General features: G+C 32.3%; 1 protein-coding gene across 4 annotated transcripts in view; it reads left to right on the top strand.

Annotated features, from left to right (window-relative positions):
* The window catches only part of LOC124360713 (biotin--protein ligase), a 60511-nt gene extending 42785 nt beyond the window's left edge, over positions 1-17726 (top strand). For 3 of the 4 annotated variants that reach the window (XM_046814549.1, XM_046814550.1, XM_046814548.1), the window contains 6 exons: positions 1153-1335; positions 2493-2625; positions 3449-3609; positions 10528-10639; positions 11062-11275; positions 12778-17726. In XM_046814549.1, the coding sequence (XP_046670505.1) occupies positions 1153-1335; positions 2493-2625; positions 3449-3609; positions 10528-10639; positions 11062-11275; positions 12778-12955 (981 nt within the window). In that variant the 3' untranslated portion in view covers positions 12956-17726. The remainder of the gene's footprint in view (positions 1-1152; positions 1336-2492; positions 2626-3448; positions 3610-10527; positions 10640-11061; positions 11276-12777) is intronic. The other variant, XR_006922269.1, reaches the window with a different exon arrangement.
* The last annotated feature ends 1308 nt before the right edge of the window (positions 17727-19034 follow it).

Raw genomic sequence — 19034 nt, 5'->3', positions numbered from 1 at the left:
CCCTCTTTATGCAAGATTACAGCAAGGTGGTCATGTATGCTGATGATACAGCAGTATATTGCTAATCCAAACTAACTCGGAATAACTAGAGGTAGAAAGTTTCATAGCGTTAAACAATCATTGCGTTCATAGCAATGCAGTACAATCAGTGTAACAACCTAGTGGCTAATCAAAACAAAAGCAAGCAACTAATACTGGGAAAACATGAGGAGAACTGACAAGACTCCCTGACCTTACAGGAGTACAATATCATCAGTACAACACAAGAAAATTCTGCCTTCCAGTACACAAACTAACATTTATTGAAAAGAGACCAAGTTATACAGCAAAAATGTAGAACTCACTACCAGATAAACTGAAGACAACTGATTTCAAAGCTCATTTCAGAAGACGTCTAAGAGGATGAATTCAAGAACGACCATTTTACTCTCTTGAGTTTTACAATTGGAGACAGTTTTAATGAAAAAACAGACATTAAATTTGTTATTGTATTATTTAATTTACAATAATTGTATCTTACTGACGCCACTACTGGTCTTGAAGACTATGTAAATAAAATAATTTTTTATTTGATTGGATAATTTAATATCTTAGGTAATGGGGAATATAAAAAAAAATCATGGCTGACAATAATTTAAAACCCTAAAACAGTGTAGTTTATAAACACTATAATGAAACATACTAGGTAGTTTACAAGATACAAGTGGTTATAGCAAAACATGCATTACAAACTGGACACAGTTTTCCAAATTATTACAAGAAATTAAAAAAATTTGATGCTCATGAACCATGTTTCATGAAGTAAACTAAAATGAACTAATGAATAATGAATCTGGACCTAAAAGTCACTGTTATTATTTTTGTCGTAGTTAAATGTAAATTTTAAAATCTTGTATAAACATTAAATATACTCTCATAGTTTGGGTCTTAAAATTTACCTTCTTTTATTTTCAAATGTTTTTTATTTAATTACATAATTTGTTTGTACTTCTTTATAATAACAAATATGCATGCATGCAACCTCAGCAAAGCCTGTTACATAACATGTGGTGTACTCCTACCTTATAAATTAATAAGAAGAAACATTTAAACATACACTGTATGCTATGAACAAAAACTGTAACTCTTTATTATTTTTATGATTTTTTATAGCTAAAGCAAGAATTTATGAACAAAATAAAGACTCGCTTGGAAGGAGGAAACACACTCAAGTTGCCAGATTTAACTCTCAAGTTCTGTGGAAAGGGTGTCTCTCCCCCTGAAGCCTCCTCCAGTTTGCTGCCTGTGCTCATGTATGCTTGCCCAGATTCTTTCTCTACTGTCAGCTACTTTGACGTAAGTTATGAAAGAGAATCAAGTTGAAGTTTAATTTTTAAATTGATCTTTTGTTTTGTTTTTTTTTTTTTTTTTTTTTTAAAGTAAAGTTTCTCTGATGAGAAAGGAGAAAATTGACTTCAGCCTCATTAAAAATGTCTATAAATAAGTTGTTGGTCATAAGTTTCCACTTTTAATGAATTTATTTAAGTAAAATTGTGGAGCAGTATTTTTAGAATGAGTATTTTTAATTGCAGAGATTTTTATACCATTTAGTACAAACTTCAGATAGACTATCCTCCTCTAAGATAATCTTATTTTTTTGAAAGTGTATCCACTAGAAGTTATGATTTTCCCTGTTTAAAACTCTTGTTTTTTATCTTCTTAGTTGAATGATGTACCCACTACACTTAGGTGCATTGTGTACTCTTAAGCTCAATCATTTAATCATTTAAAATTTTTTTACCAAAGGATACAAGAGTCTTTCCAATTTATTTTTGTCGTTTGTGATTTATTTTCATCATTAAGATACCAATCAGTATATGACAATCGGTATGATTTTCATTTAAGTGACAAGTGAACTGTTTTTTCATTCTGTATTTTTTGAGTTTTTGATTCGATTAATGCAGTCTGTTTACATCAAAATCCTGAATGAAAAATCAATAAACACTTTTTTTTACTGCTTGTGAAATAGATTTTCTGTTAGTGAATTCAGAAATAATTTTTTGTTCTGGTAATCGTTTTACAAAACTTATTTACAATTTACAGTAACCCATTTGTCAAAATTGTCTAAACTTTTATTGTTCTTCTGTCTCGTATATGTTTTTGACTTGTTGTGAAAGAGTCGTTTCTCTGCATTTATTTACTTAGGTACTGTACAATTATTATTCTTTAATTGTTCAAGAGATAGTGTGCACGATAACTCCACTTGCTATGGCAGCCTATTTCTGCACCTTCTACAGCTGTCAGTTCTTGATTATTGAACTGTAAGAAGTACAAATGTTACTAAGCTGTAACCAGCTGTACATAAAATACAAATCTCAAAAACTAAGGTATTATTTACTTTTTGCTACTATTATTTGTTGATTGAATAAGAACCAGAACTAGCCAGACAACTTACTTTATAGATCTTATTTATAATTTTAAAACTTGGTTGTGAGTCTTCTATTGTTTTGAAGAACTTGGAATCTAAGACACTGGGACGACTGGTGATCTTCTCCTCTGTGATGACTACAGCCATGGCAGTGCTGACTGGACCTCCTCTTGCTCATGGTCTGGCTGTCATTCCCAGCCAGCAGACCTCTGGTGTGGGTTAGTACCTTTAAACTACTCTCTTTGTACTAAAGTAATTGTAATTCAATTTATGGAATTTAACCTTATATAATAGTACTTGTATGCATTAACCCTCCAAGTGATACTCATATTACTCTACAGTGATAGGCCTTTTTATGATGATGCGCAGTGTTTTTTGTTTTAATTCATAAAACATATCAAATATACCTGAAATATAACATATTATATATTAAAATGTTCACTATAATATGTACTAAATGGTAATGATACAGAAAAACTTACCAAGCAAATTTTTTCATTGTATTATTTACTAATGACCTTGAAAAAAACAAATTTTTCCAATAAAAATTATATTTTTGAGGCTATTTTTCACAATTTCCATAGTAACATATTTGAAATTCATTATATACAAAAGATTCACAATTTAAGTTTGACCACAAAGATGTATAACACTTGTAGTTTATATTTACATGAAAATTGATTTTGAATATGTTTTTCACCAGCATAAACAAATCGAAAACTGCCAAAAAATGTACTTTTCATCAACAAGTTCCATATAATGTTTATTTGTATCTGCTTGAAAATATACGACATAGAGTATCAAGTAAAGGAACTCTTTCTAAACCGTTTAGTATAAAATATAGCTGAATTCCGATACTAGTTATTATTTTACGTCGTTTTTCATGAACGGCTCGGACCGAGCCGTTATCGATTGAGACGGGGTCCCTAACGGCTCGGTCTGAGCCGCTATCACTTGGAGGGTTAAAAGGAACAAAATTTTGACACCATAAACAGAGTTCAATTTTTCGAAAAATAAAAAAATTGTTTGTGATATAAACAGGTCGAGGCGGGAACATGTGGTTGAGTCCTGAGGGTTGTGCCATGTTTGCCTTCCAACTGCATATCCCCCTCAAGTCAGAGCTGGGCCGACTTCTACCATTCCTGCAGCACACTGTGGCACTTGCTATTGTCTCTAGTGTCTGCTCCCAGCCTGGTCTGGAGGTTTGTGCTATCTAGCTTACACTGTGTCACACCCTCTTTAGCTACAGCACATCATATTGACATTATAAAAATCAATTTGTTGTTAATTTTCATTTACAAATATAATTATATTTATCTTTACAGTGTGAAATAATTGTATAAGTTTTTCAAACTCAATATATTTCAGATTGAAATCTGAATTGATAACTATTTTCTGTGCTTCATAAACTATTTTGTTGTATCAAATTACTATTTATTGCAAAGAAAAAAAAGTATTTTTAACTTCTTCAGTACTCATAAGTTTAATGGATGTACATAAAAAAAATTTCAGTTATATTTGTCAGTTTATATTATAATAGCTCCCACGATTTCAGTAACTTGGACTATTTTAGACCAATATAGAGCAACTCCAAAGTCGAAGTTCATAGCTTTCTTAGTGAGTACTTGTGATGTAATACAATAGAGTCCTATGATATTTAAAAAATGGAATTAGTCATACATCATTAGAAATGGTTATCTAGTACCCATTTTCAGTGTTCATGATTAAGAGGACAAGAGGTTAAGAAAAATTGTGAATAATCCTTAATTTTGGTTTTGCACTTTTAGTTTAAATCAGCGTTTCCCAAACGGTGGGTCGCGACCGTCACTCGTAAGGCCATGTCACACTGCCGTGGCGTCGCATCCGTCCATCCATAGTATGAACGTCCGCGTATGCCGCGACGGTCTCGAATCCCGTCAAACTACCAGACACGCATCCGCGTCCGCGGCCAACGCCACGTATTTCTAGGAGGGTGGAAGCTCAGTACACAATAAAATGTCGTTACTCACCCTTATGATTGTAGTTCACATTGCAGCTATATGTGTCCTGAGTAACTCGTAAAAACTTTGTAGCTGTAGCACAAATAGTTTTTGAGTTTTGACGGTAATGTAAAACACAGGTTTCGGAAAATCGCTGTCAAAGTTTTTTTAACACTAATATTTACATTAAAATTGTTTAAAATTTTAATTTAGCATATCTAACCAGCAGCATAACACCTTCTCTTTCCTTGTCTTTTTGTTCTTTTTCAATTCTTAGCTTCCTTCTTGCTCTTCTTACTTCCAGTGTTCCCAATTTTGCCTTTTTCTCCTAGTATCCCACTCTCAAGATGTCAAAATTTTCAATGAGATTCCTAATGGTTTTTTCAACAACATATCTTTGTGAGCGTGCCTTTTCAACCTTGGTTCACATCAAGAATAAGTACAGAAACAGACTGGTGGACGTTGAAAGTGATTTACGCCTCAAAATATCTAATTTTAATCCTGACATTGAATTACTTGTTCAGTCAAAACAATGCCAGAAGTCACACTAGTATTATAGAAAAATTATTTGTAATCTTGAATAATCAATAAACTCTTTCTATGTTTTCAATACTAAGCTGTGTACATATTTATTTACATTTTACATTTTCTATACACATATATAAATCATGTGTATTTTATATTAATGTTATATATACATAATATACATATGTATATATAAAATCATGGGTGAGGGATGGGTCGTGAATGTGATAAAACATTTGGAAGTGGGTCGCCAAACACAAAAGGTTGGGAACCACTGGTTTAAATTAATTATATTTCCACCGGAAATTAAATTAAATTACATTACCATGCCATACCACTGAACACACAGTACCACTCATGGATTAGTTCCTTTGGCGACATTAAAAACCAGCAAGAGTGAGGGAGTAAAATAAGGCTGGATTGGTCAAACAGAAAACACATTAATAATGGAACTGGCCAGCAGGAGTGCATGTGGCGTAGTGCTGTGCGCGATCTATACGATCTGCTATTACTTTACAGAATACTGTTACGTACAGTACTGTTCCACGTCCATCTAACTTCACTTTGTGTCACTGAAGTCAGTTTTGTTTTAACCTTTGTGCTATTGTTCGTTGTGCTTCATGATTTCTAGCAATGTCGGCAAAACGTGTTGTTCTCAGATTATCCGATAAACTTTAAATTCTAGATCAATTAAAAAGGGTTCAAGTGGATTAAGCTTAGCTCGGGAGTTTGGCGTCGGAATTTAACAACTAACATAGAAAAGAACAGTGAATCTAAAAGTTTGTGTGTGTACTAGACAGTAAAGATGGCAGCTTAAAAATGAAATGAAATGAAAAATGTCCTTTATTTACAGAGGCGAAGTTAGGACTTAAAAGTCCTCTCTACCACTTAACCTCCAAACAAAACAAACAAAGTAAAATATGATCATACCTATTACAACATTGTAACTGACACGTAACTAAATCACTTTAAATAATTAATTACATATTGGATTTAACATAATAATGTATATATACCAATTACAATTAAAATTAACCATTTCAATTAAACTCTAACATAAATCTCTTTAAAAACGCAACAGGCAACTAATAAAACTATCCTATCCTAATCAGCATTTCATTCCCCATCCACGCAACTTACATACAGTTACTACTCCAAGTGTGACCACAAGAACCACCAACCGTCACTCCCGCCGAGTCCGCAGCAGAAAGGCCCTAACCTCCGTCCCAAAGTGATCGCGCTTGTCAATACTTTCTGATGTTGTCTGGGAGAGCGTTTCCACAATCGAAATGCGGAAACAGTGAAAGATTTACTATATAAGGCTGTCCTATGAATTGGAATTGATAATAAATAAAGATGCACCCCTACGAGTTCTACGTGCACTAATATCAGACATAAAAACGAAACTTTGGGCCAAATAACTTTTGGACAACCATTGTGGATTACTGCGTGCAACAGACTAAGTACATGAAGATCTCTAAGTTCTTTGGATTTTAATAGGGGTAATTGCTCTAAATAAGGAGATACGTGATCATCACGTCGTAAGTTGAAAATGAACCGAATACAATAATTCTGTGCACGCTGAATTTTATTAGAAAGGTCAAACAGTCATGTCATTGATCACCACATCACAGTAATTGAAGTGAGGTAAAACTAGAGTTTTCACCAACATCACTCTAACATCCAACGGCAAGTATTGTGCAAATCGCTTGAGGCCATGTATACAGGCAAAAACCCTATTATACACATTAGTGACACCTGATCAGCCCATCCCAGGTTTTTGTTGATAGTTATTCCCAGGTTTATTACTTTTGCATTGTAAACTATTTCTTTGTTGTTCAGTATCAGTCTTGGAGCAGTATTAATGTAGATTTTAGTAATAAGCCTTTGATAGCCTATTAAAATACAGTTAGTCTTGATTTCATTAAGTTTCAGTCCATGTCTGCAAGTCCAGTAAGCTATTGAATCAATATCAGAGTTCATTACTTGTACACAAGTGTCCATCTCATTAGGTGAAAAGTGGCTGTAAATTTGTAAATCGTCAGCGTACATATGGAACTTTGAGTGTCGGATGCTAGTAGTTATGTCATTAATGTAGAGTGTAAAAAAGAAGTTGGTCCAAGTACAGAACCCTGAGGCTCCTCTCGGGTGACAGGTTTCCACTCGGAGCACCCGTTGTCTGTCTTGACACGCTGCTGTCGCTCGGAGAGATATGACCCCACCCACCTGACACAACCATCAGAGAAACCCTACCTCTTCAATTTGATCAGTAAAAGAGGGTGAAACACACAGTCCGAAAGGCCTTGGAAAAATCGAATAGAGTCAAAATTGTAGCTTGTCGCTTGTCCATAGCAAGTCTTATATCTTCTGTGATTTTTAAAAGGGCTGTGGCAGTACTGTGGTGAGGGCGAAACCCAGATTGAAATACCGACAAAATATTGCCACTGTCAATAAAACGGGAGAAATTGTTGGTGGACTATTCTTTCTAAAACACTTGGGATAGTGCCGGCAGTATACTAATAGGTCTTAAATCAGATGGAGCTTTAGGGGAAGAAACACTTTATATAAGGGACGGATTTGAGCACGCTTCCATATATCTGGAAAAGTTGAGGACATTAAAGATTTATTAAATATTGCAGTAATAACTGGGAGGGTGACTGGCAGAGTGCTCTTAATGAACTTGATTGGAATGTTGTCGGCCCCGACTGCATTGCTAGACATCCTCATGACCGCCCTGAACACCTCAGCCTCAGTCACCAGAGTGAAAGAAAACTGATGAACAGGTCTGTCAAGTGGAGAAGCCTCTAGCTCTATGACATAATCACGAGCACGGGACAGATCAATGGGGACGTTAACAAAAAAGTTATTGATTATATTTGGATTTAAATGGGTTTGTTGGTCACCATCAGACCACATAGCTTACATAGGATAACTATGAAAACAGCAGAAAATCCGGACTTGGACACTGCAGTTCATGTAGGTAAGAGGCCAAGGCCAACCCATAAGTGGTCTTTTGATTTGCGAAAAAGCATTGGAAGTGAACAAAAAACTATGGGGCAGTGACGATTTTAAAGCTTCCACTGGTTGGCTGAAGCGATTTTAATCTAGGTATGGGATTAGAGAGATAGACATTCAGGGGGAAAACTGTCAGCTGAGACTGATGCTTTCAGCAGCTTTTTTTTTTTTGAAAGTTTGCTTATCGATGAAAGGTATAAGGACAGTAATGTCTACAATGCACACAAAACTGGGTTATAATGGAAGAAAATGCAGACCAAATAATTTTTTTCTAAAAAAGAAATGGCAGCAACTGGATTTAAAGCCAGCAAGTCCCGCATAATAGTGTTATGGTATGCGGAAACAACACGGGTGCGCATAGGCTACCTTTGCTGCTCATTGGAAAATCTATGAATTCACGATGCTTTAAAGAAATAAAACTACTTCCGGTTATTTACCAAAACCAAAAAAAAAAAAAAAAAAAAAAAAACTCGTGGTTGGGTACTAACATTTTATTGATTGGTTTGACAGTGTATTCATTCCAGAGGTTAAAAATATCAGATGAAAACTGGGGTTACTGGAAATGTGCTATTGGAAATTGACAACGCTCCGAGTCATCTCTCAAACCTTTCACTTGAGAGAGAAAATGGAATGTTTTAGGTGATTTTTTTGCTACCGAATGTTACCTCAGTCCTTCAACTCATGGACCAGGGAGTGATTGAGGCCTTCAAGTGTTACTACAGAAAAGGCTAATGTCAAAGAAACTACCCTAAAAAAACCTGGAACAAGCTTTCCCAACATTTGACTCTGAAACTAGGCCTACACCTGAAGAACAAAGAAATAACACCTTTGTTTCAGAAGTGATTGAGCTGTTGAAAGAGTCTTCAGGATTTGAACTGTTGACAGATGACGATGTAATAGCGCATGTAAAAGGGTCTAAAGATGACAATGATCATGATGGCGATGATCAAGATGATGACGTCTCAGTTGAAAAAGGTCTGACCAATGAAGAAGCCTTCCAGTGCTACTGCAGCTACTGTCTTTAAAACACCTACGAGACTTAGCGGCAAAAAACGGTTGTCAAAGCTTAAGCAAACAAACAGTTTCAACTTTTTCTTTTAGGTTAATTTTATACCGTTTTATCATATATATCTAATTTTGGGTTGATTTTTACTGTTCCTATTCTATCTTATTTTAAGTAAATTTTGTAATGGTTTTTAATATATCTAAGCCACTGAGCCAAAATTGTATTTACTGTATGTGCAATCCCTACTTTACGTGTTACTTTCAAACAATATTTTATACTTTCTTATGATATTAAAAGGTGCTATTGTGTGTTCTAGACCAAAAATGTGTTTTTTGCTGTCCCACCCATTCCCATTCCCCCACCCTCAACAAAAAAATAGAGGTTTTTTTAAGAGATGTTTGATTACCCGAAAAATCGATTATCCGAAAACTCCCCTGCACCAATTGTTTCGGTTAATCGATGCTTTACTGTACTCTTTAATGTAAAACAATACAATACTTATTTGAATTGATTATGAATTAATTAAATGAAGTAATAACGCAAGGAGACAACCTCTGATATACATGGTTCTGGTAAAATAACATTTAGCTGTCCTCCAATAACTGAAACAGAATTGTGTATGATCATTGATTCTCTTAAAAACAAGTCATCCAGTGGTTATGATGAGATTTCCATTAAATATTCAAAAGAAATATTGATTAAACCATTAGTCTATCTTGTAAAGTCTTCCTTTGTATCATGTAATTTTCCCAAAAACAAAAATTTCTAGAGTAATTCCTATATTTAAAAAAGTAGAAACCACAAATATGTCTATTTATCGTCCTATTGCTCTTCTGCCATTGATATCAACAATTTTGAAAAGTCTATGTATAATCGATGAGTTGCACATTTAGAGCACCATAACCTTTTTGATGAGCAACAGCATGGGTTCCAGAAAAACAAATCTTTAGTGACAAAGTTTCTTATAGATTCATTTGAGAAAAATATAAAATTGCAGGAGCTACTTCTTTTCAAAATCTTAATAGAACTCTCATTTTACAAAAAAAACCATAAGAATAAGGTTAAATTTAAAACAGAACAACTCTGTAAAACAGCATTTTTCATACCTCAAAATTTTAAAAATGTATGGCCTATATATTTTAGAAACTATTCTGTATGTTACACAAAAATACAATTGTTCCAAATTATATGGTAAGCCACATCCATACAATACAGGGAATACAATTATACAGTATTGCCTCAACACAAACTGGAACTTTTTAAGAAAAAGACCACGTACTCAGGAGTAAATTTTTTAAAACATGTTCCTAAGAGCATTACTGACATACAGGATAGAAACAGGTTTAGAAAAGTTTTGAAGGACTATATTGTTTGTAAGGCTTTGTAATCCTTGGAGGAACTTTGTTGTCAATAATATTTTAGTATTTTATCTTAATGTATTTTTTGTAGAGTTTTACAATTTTAATAGTTAATTACTTATTTCAATCAATTGACACTATTCAATGTACAGAATGTGCAAACGTGAATAAAGATTGTTGTCTATTGTCTATTATTCAATAAAAGAATATTCATTAATTTTGAATTTTTGTTTCTAGGTGTTGGAGTTGGGTTTGAAGTGGCCAAATGATATTTATGCTGGTGCTTTAAAAGTAGGAGGTCTGATTGTAACAAGTGTGATTTCTAACGCATGTGCAATTTGTAATGTAGGTAAGTTTAACTTAATAATACTTGTAGTTCTTGATTGTTTGTACAGAAAATCCTGATTTTGTTAAACCAACATTAATTTACCACCAGGTACCCTTGAATGGTCGTAAATCATCAATACGAGGACATAATCGAATTTGTTAAAAACCTAAGAAACTCTGACAGCAGTAACATATACAATCTGTCAAATAACATCTTGAAAAAAATAGTTCCTGGTATGGTTGTCCCTTTTACAATATGTTTTAATCTCTATTTAAATGAAAGCAATTTTCCTGAAGAACTTAAAATCTCAACAAAAATGTTAATATGATTTGTTAATGAATTTTTCCATTTTATAAATAGTTCTAGGTAAATCTTAGGTTTAGCACCAAACCTACTCTCTCAAATAGTTTTAAAATTTTAAATAATACTCATAATATTTTCAGGCTGTGGCTTTAATCTGGATAACAAGTTCCCGACAGTGTGTATAAACGACATGATAACCCAATTGAACAAAGCCTCAGGACAGAAGCTGCCTCTGCTGACCAAAGAGAAGTTCTTTGCCATTGTGTTCAACCAACTGGAGAAGTTGTTACTGATGATCGAGTTAGGAGAACAAGACAAAGTGCTTGAAATGTATTACAAATATTGGTTGCACGGGTAAGTTCAGTTGTCATATGAAATGTAGTTAAAATTTGTTCAGTAATGCAACTTTTTTTACACAATTTTTTGTCTTTCCTTTTAAATATAATTCTTCATCTGACTCTCATCTTTAGAAATGTTTTAAGAATATTGTTACTTAATCTCAATTTTATTTGTAAGTATTGATTGATTTATGCTAGTTTCATCATAAGGTATTTTAGTTTTTATAGCCTTGGGCTATTTACCAACCCGTTGTTTATTCCTATTGTAGTTTACTTGAACATTACTTTTAGAAGCGGAAATTTCAACTTCTTAGCAATTCCTAAAATGCGTAAGCTGCTCACTGCCCAGCTGATTTCAGAAATACAATCAAAAAATTATGGTTGCCTGTAAAGTCGGTTTTACGGGCGAAGATTTTACGTGACAACGTCTTTTTCTCGGTAGAATATTTATTGATATGAATATTATTAAATTGCACAATAGGAACAAGGAATTGAATGAAAATAAGAATTGCACAAATTTTAACTATAGAAATATATTTTGTTTACTAAAAAATTGTACATAATTTGAAATTAATTAAAATTTGTTATTGTAAATGGTAAAGTTGAATAAAACATTTACTAAAATTGGAATTTGAAATTCTTGCTAAACACAGTTAAATTCTAACTCCGCGCATGGTGATTGGTCGGTTTAGTTCGTTTGTTTGGTCGCACTGTTATGACAGGTTAGAGGTTATAATTTGTTATTTTAAATGTTTGACTAGCAATACGCGCTGTTTCTTCTCAATCGACTGAATTACGATTGATTGCAGAGTGATTTAAACTAATAATTTACTTAACACTATCAACATTTGTCAATAGTATGACATAACCTATAAACTCAGTTACTCAACTTTTGTGTCAATCTAACAATTAATCAATCAATCATAGTTTACGATAATGAAATATCAGTGTACAATTATTTACCTTTATTGTTGTAGTTGTTGTAAATGACGAATCTAAGCACTCCACATTTTCACGAATAAACATAGTTATCTGCTTTATCCCGTGCGGCGGACCCACAGTTATCTGCTTTATCCCGTGCGGATCCCGTGCGGCGGACCCACTGGACGGGCATCGTAACGTTACCGGGCGTTACACTTTTTCATGAGTGACTCCGAGCCGCAACCTAATTTAAGATGTTGTCACGTCAAAAAGATTAAGTAGTTTCTTCTATAAGGTCATCTAAACATTAACCAAATTGTATTAAGAAATTCACTAGGTTTTTTATGTAACCTGATGTTTTTATTTTGTTAAGATACTGTAAGGGGATACTCATATTTATTATTCAACAGGTTTACTTAGCTCTTGATATTCCAACAATTGGAGTTGCCCACAATGATTCCAGATTAAATTTTCATTTATTACTCTCTCTGATGGATTCTGTCATCATTTATAACAATATTTGTGTGTATTTTTATTTTTTACTAAAAGGAATGAAACATTTAACATGTTCTTTATGAATGTGTGTAACTTGTGCAGAGGAGCTGAAGTAGACGTAACAGGACCTGATGGGACTGTACAACATGTCACCATTGTTGGCATCGATGAGTACGGCTTCCTGCGTGTGCAAGCAGCCGACCGGTCAGAGTTCACCGTACAGCCTGACGGCAACTCATTCGACATGTTGGCTGGTCTCATAGCACCTAAAGTCAAATAATCATGTTTTATATCTTATCCGTAATCTCTCATGCTCTTGGTTCCATTCAGCTTCCTCAGTGGTCTATTTTTGTTGCATACACCATAACTCAAAACAGATCAAATATATTTTTGTAAGTGATGAATTCAAGATTTCATACATATTCTGCACTGTAGTATTTAGTAAAATATCACAAACAATATTGAATTGTAACAACAAAAGATGTTTTTGACATTCATTCGCCTTTACCTGGTGATTGTGAAACATTAGACTTTTGTGACTGTAGTTTTAATTAATTTACTGTCATGGTTTTTAATCAGAACTCTAAAGTATAATTTGTGTGTTTAAAATTTAAATAATTATCATCTGAATACATAGAAATTAAATTCTATTTTCTATTTATATCTATTTTCATATGTGTGAATAAATTGCTCTAGTAATTTGGAGTTTTTGAAAATTAATATTCCTGTAGCAATGATTCAGAGCGTAAGCAAAATAGTCAATCTAAGACTAAAAATATACTGTGTTGAATATTATACTGAAGAATGATTAATGAATTTTAATTACATCGGGATTACAAGAGCATGAGTGTCAGTTCTATTGTAAGTACCAAAAGTAAAGACCACTAGTAAAAGACGTTCTTTGTAAATTATTTATGCAATTGATGCCATCAAAATCAAGATTTAAAAAATGTTATGTTGTTTAATAATAATTTTTTAGTAATTTCCTTTAAAAGGATTTCAAATACATTCTGATAAGAAATTACAGTTGAACAGTGTATTTCCTTATTATTATGATCTGTTATAATTATTTGTTTAAGATTTTAAGTATCAATTTGAAGTAATGTAGGCAGTTGATGCAAGGTTAAAAGTTTTTAGACTCTTATTTAAGCAGGAATGCTGTGAAATGAAAATTTCTCTTTTGGCATTTCGAAACAATACTGATAAAGTGTCAAGTCATTTAGTATTTGTCTGTTACTGTTGACAGAAGCTGCTGGTGGTTCTGACAAAGAGCCTCTTACTCATTGGATTTTAAAATTAAATTTGTTCTTTAAAACAGATGTTCAACATTTATTATGAGGGTTACAAAGAAAGCAACATGTTTGAGCTGTTTTAATTTTCTTCAAGAAGTTGTAAATTTACTATTAATACTTTTATTTGATTAATTTAATTGTATTGTTATTGTGCATTACAAAGAATTAAACATTAATTTGTACATTAATTGTTGTTTTTGTGTAATTTTATTTTCAGTTATATAATTGAATTTTGTTCATCTATTTGAATTTCGTTAATCTATTTTATTATTTGGGTTGAACATGTGAAAGGATATGGACTGACTTTTCCTGATGAAAAGACTTATTCATGTATTCCATCTTCATCAGCTGTACCATTTATATTTACTCTCAATTCTTTTTGTTGGCAGTTAAAATTTTTGTAACTATATGATGGTTTTCACAGCATCATAAAAATATACCAACTCTTCCATGTTAAATTTATGTTCAGAGGCAATGCACCCATAGTTATTAGATGTTCATATGCACCATTTCTTCAGATTAACATTGTTGCCATATGTGTGAAAGCAAAGAGGTGACCACTCTGAAAGTTATCTTTAATGTATACACTGATTTTGTATGATAAATCTATGTAACTTTGCACTTCTGTTGTTTTTACCATATCTCCTCCATATACTTTCTTCACCACATTAAGAGTCTTGGATAATGGTTTCTTGAACAAAATGTAGAATTTCATGTTGGCAAACTTCTAGCTTTAAAGATGGCAATTTAAAAATCGGATGATTAAACATTGTCTGTTGTCAGTAAATACCCGCATCTTTATACAGCAATAACAGGAAGAATGCCAGACACTTAGGTACTTTCACCATAGGAAGAGAAATTTTCCCTTCAGCAAATCTCTGCTTGAATATAACCAACAATTCCTGGAACTTTTTGACAATATAATTCACATTTATGTTATTTTATTCCAGTGGGATTTCTTAAAGAACCATGTGTAATATTAAAGTGTTATCTTGTATTCAGATTCTAAATGTTATTACTTATCAACAAAATGTAAATAAATATACATATATAATTACATATTATAACATATATATATATATATATTGTTAATTTTGGTCCTTCTAATTTTGGACATTCCAGTTTGTGAGCGTAAGAATATAATTTTGTTCTCATGTACTGTCACTTTTCTTCTGTAAGATAATATACAGTAGTTAAATCAGTTTTCAACAATCTAACTTTATGACATTAAAATTTGAGGCCTTTTAATCCTTGTTGTACCGTTTTCCAAAGTTGTAAATATTTATAGTGTTACTTGCAGAAGAAGAGGAACTGTAAGAAGGCATATCCAAGTTAAATCTAATGTAGCTTTAATTCATATGGGATTAATGTAGAGTTAACATTTTTCTTAGAGCAAGTTTATAGTTATGAGAATTTTGTTATGAAATAATTATCAGCAAAGCCATGCATCATATCCTAAGTTTTGAGTGACCTATGCAATTTGTGGCCATGACAACTTGAACTAGGATGTTACCAAAGTAAGATTGTTGTTCCTATTAATTGTGTTGGTCAAGGGTTAAAAACAAAATTACATTTGGGGAAGAGCAAATGAAAGACTGACTTTGATGCTGTTGTTTTGCTGATAACAGAAATTATTTACGTTTTCTTGTTTTAACATAATGATTTGCACTGTGATAAAGTTGATGTAGTTCATACTGCTCTAGAAGTCCTATAGTGCTATTAAGACTGTAGTCGTGTTCGTGCGTGTTCTCATTCACTTCTTGTCAATAGTTGTTGTACTTATAGGTAATGAGGCAATTTCTAGTGATTTAATCATCAAGCGTGTATCAATGTGTTTGTGTACTATAAAATCAATCAATCTCAAATATTGCATTACAGCAACAAATAATTAACTTAACAGTAAAATTTATGTTTTATTGTTGGAAATTATATACATCTTTGAACTCACAATGGTTTTGCAGCACTTGTGGTTCCAAATTTTATACTGGTAAATGTAAAAAATTTTAGAATAGATTTTTACATATAAAACGTACTGTAACGCTGCTGTTTCTTATAGCAACTTGGCTCAAACTCACTTTGCTGACTGAAACATCTTATATTTGAGCAAAATACTGTTTATTTAATTAATTTCCATTAATAATAATTTATATAACTAGTTAGTTTTTATTTATAGATACTGTAGCAGTGCAGGGATGCCATCACAGTGTGAATCATATTTATTTTGCAGATAATAGAACTGAAGTACATTTTTTATCAAAGTAAATAATAACTACTTATCTTAAATTTTATTCAAATAATAAAAAAATATAAAACTATAATTGTAATTATAGTATTACAAAATATGTCTCTATATAAATAGTAATAAATTAACAAGATAAACAATTATAAATATATTGGGAAAATGAAGAACAATTTTTAAGGAGTGTAAATGAACATCTTTTGTTGTAATAGTGTAAATATATTAATAAATAGTAAAGAAATATTATTACAACACGTGTGGCACTAAAGCTCATGTGGTGGTGTTATTGGTAAGAAGTGTATTGTTATGTTTACCATAAATTATTTTGCATTGGATGTGATAAAAGAATTTTGTTTGGAAATAAAGCGAAGATTTCTTCTTTTAAGTACATGAAATCTTATTTAAACTAATTTTATTGTTTGATTAATTCATCGTTCAACGTCACTTTTAGCAATTTTAAATATTTCAGTTTGTGACAGTTTGGATGCTATCATCAAATCAATCATCTCTGGTTTCGTACTGTGTTTATGTATAGTACAGCAATTCCTCTTTTTATTGAGAAAAAAAATTAGTAGGTTTCTCCATATAATATGAACATGCTATAAAATTACCATTTACTTATTTGTATATTTTGATAACAACATTTGAACAAAAATTGAAGAACCCATTCATGTATTGCGGGAACATTTCGTACTTGTACACAACATACACAAGCGTTCAGTGCACTCAATATACTAGTAATAGTAAGATATTTTTGGAATTTTAATATTGACCCAGGTTTACTAACAATTGTAGCAGCAGTGTCCCTATTTGGTTTATTTTCCTTAATGCATGTGAAAACAAGAAAGTCTAAAAGAAACTTACATTTGGAAAAATGATTATTTAAAACTGTTACTCTCTATATAAGCTACATTTTAATAACAGTAATTTTATTAAGGTTATTGATTTTACTCCTGAATTATATGTCTATTTTGTGTGTATTACTGATTAATCTGATTAATATACCTACTATTTTTGTTGGAATCTTGTTTTTTGCACTTTAGTGGTAATAATTTTGTACCAATAACTGTGGAGTGGATAAGTAAGTACCAAATTTAACTGTATGACACTTAATTTCTGTATTGCTGACCCCTAACTTTTAAGTTTAAAATTTTGTGATTATTTGGCTATAAATAATCATGATTTTGTGCAAGATAGATCTCAAGAATTGGTTTATAGATTGTTGTACTTGATTAGTCTAATGAATGATTCTGTCATTTGAAAACAAATCTCAACTAACAACTAGACTAAATACAGTTTTGATGATGATATTATGGTATAGTGCAAGTGTATAAATTTCCATGCAGTGTCATTTGTGAGGCTGTGTAAGTGCTATTATGTTTTCATTGCTTGAATTAAGTAGACATTTAATTAATATTAAATCTTAAATTAATACTTGACATCACATAAGTTTGGTATACCAAGTGTAAAAAATAAACTCTGTAGTAGGTTATTGATGGTAATTTTATATTTATTTCATACAAACACAGATAGCACTCTTGTTACCTCTAATAACACGAACAGAAATGTGTTGGAACATATTTGTGATGTATGCAGGCCCGTGCGCATGGGGGGGGGGGTTTTGGGGGTTCAAACCCCCCCCCTTGAAGATTGGGATATATATCATATTGTTTCCATATATCAGTTTTAATTGTGCTCTATTGTGCCGTCAGTTTACGCGCATGCGCGCGCAAATATTTCCAATCGTTTGATTGCGCGCGCTTTCCGCCTGATTTGTGTTATATACTGTTTAAAAATTGGAGCTCCGACGCGCTACACAATTGGTCGCGCGGGACCAAAAACAGAGCGTGCATGCGCGGACCAGAGCGATAGAGCGACGGAGCGTGCAGCGCTCAGTCCTCCTGCAGCCACGAAAAATTATTTGCGTTCTACCATGAGTGAAAATCGATTGAACGGATTGGCATCACTGAACATTCATCGAGACATTGAAGTAGATGTGAACTCAGTATTAGATGAATTTTTTCTGTACCTCGACGCATCAACTTATTGAAAGAGTAGATCACATATGTTTTTATTTGAAAAAGTTTTTACTTTGTTTAAAGAATGAGTTACGAATGTATTAAAAGTATGTAGTTTTACAATTTTATAATAAACTCATTTTCCATACCTATTAACTTTTAATCTATTACTTATTTAAGTTTCTTCTTTTTTATTTCATAAAATAAGTATAGAACCCCCCCCTAAATAAAATTCTGCGCACGGCCCTGGATGTATGTATGGAAAAGTTTGGTACATAGAGGAAGATAAAATTACACATTCCATGAATAGTAACAAATATTTAGTTCTGACAAAACACTTGGCAAATCTATTTGTAGGTGTTTCGTCAAACAACTTGCCAGTGAATAAACTGTTGAGACTGAATGCTGGTGATCTTCCTTTTAGAAATTAATTTTTGTGTGGATATACTCTTTATATTAAGATGATTTCTGACTGTTTCATTATTGTTAATGATGTCTTATAAGCACACACATTGATAGTTAAAATTTAGAAATGGCGGTAAAAACTCATTGTTAAAAAAGTTATAATGTTATATTATGGTAAAAATGTATGTTTTAGGTATATTTCAACTGAAAGATGAAATGCAATATGTTTGAATGAATAGTACTCGGTATACTAAATTATTATCTAACTAGGCAGTTTTTGCATACAAAATCTGAAATCTCTTTAGGTAGTGTTCTAATAACTTGTGTATATTCTATTTAGGTAATGAAATTGTATGTGCATTGCAAGTATATGTATCTAATGTGTTATTTTGTTTGTATCTTGTT

This window comes from Homalodisca vitripennis, chromosome 4 (assembly GCF_021130785.1).
Source record: "Homalodisca vitripennis isolate AUS2020 chromosome 4, UT_GWSS_2.1, whole genome shotgun sequence".
NCBI lineage: Eukaryota > Metazoa > Arthropoda > Insecta > Hemiptera > Cicadellidae > Homalodisca > Homalodisca vitripennis.
This window is presented reverse-complemented; position numbering and strand designations above follow the sequence as displayed.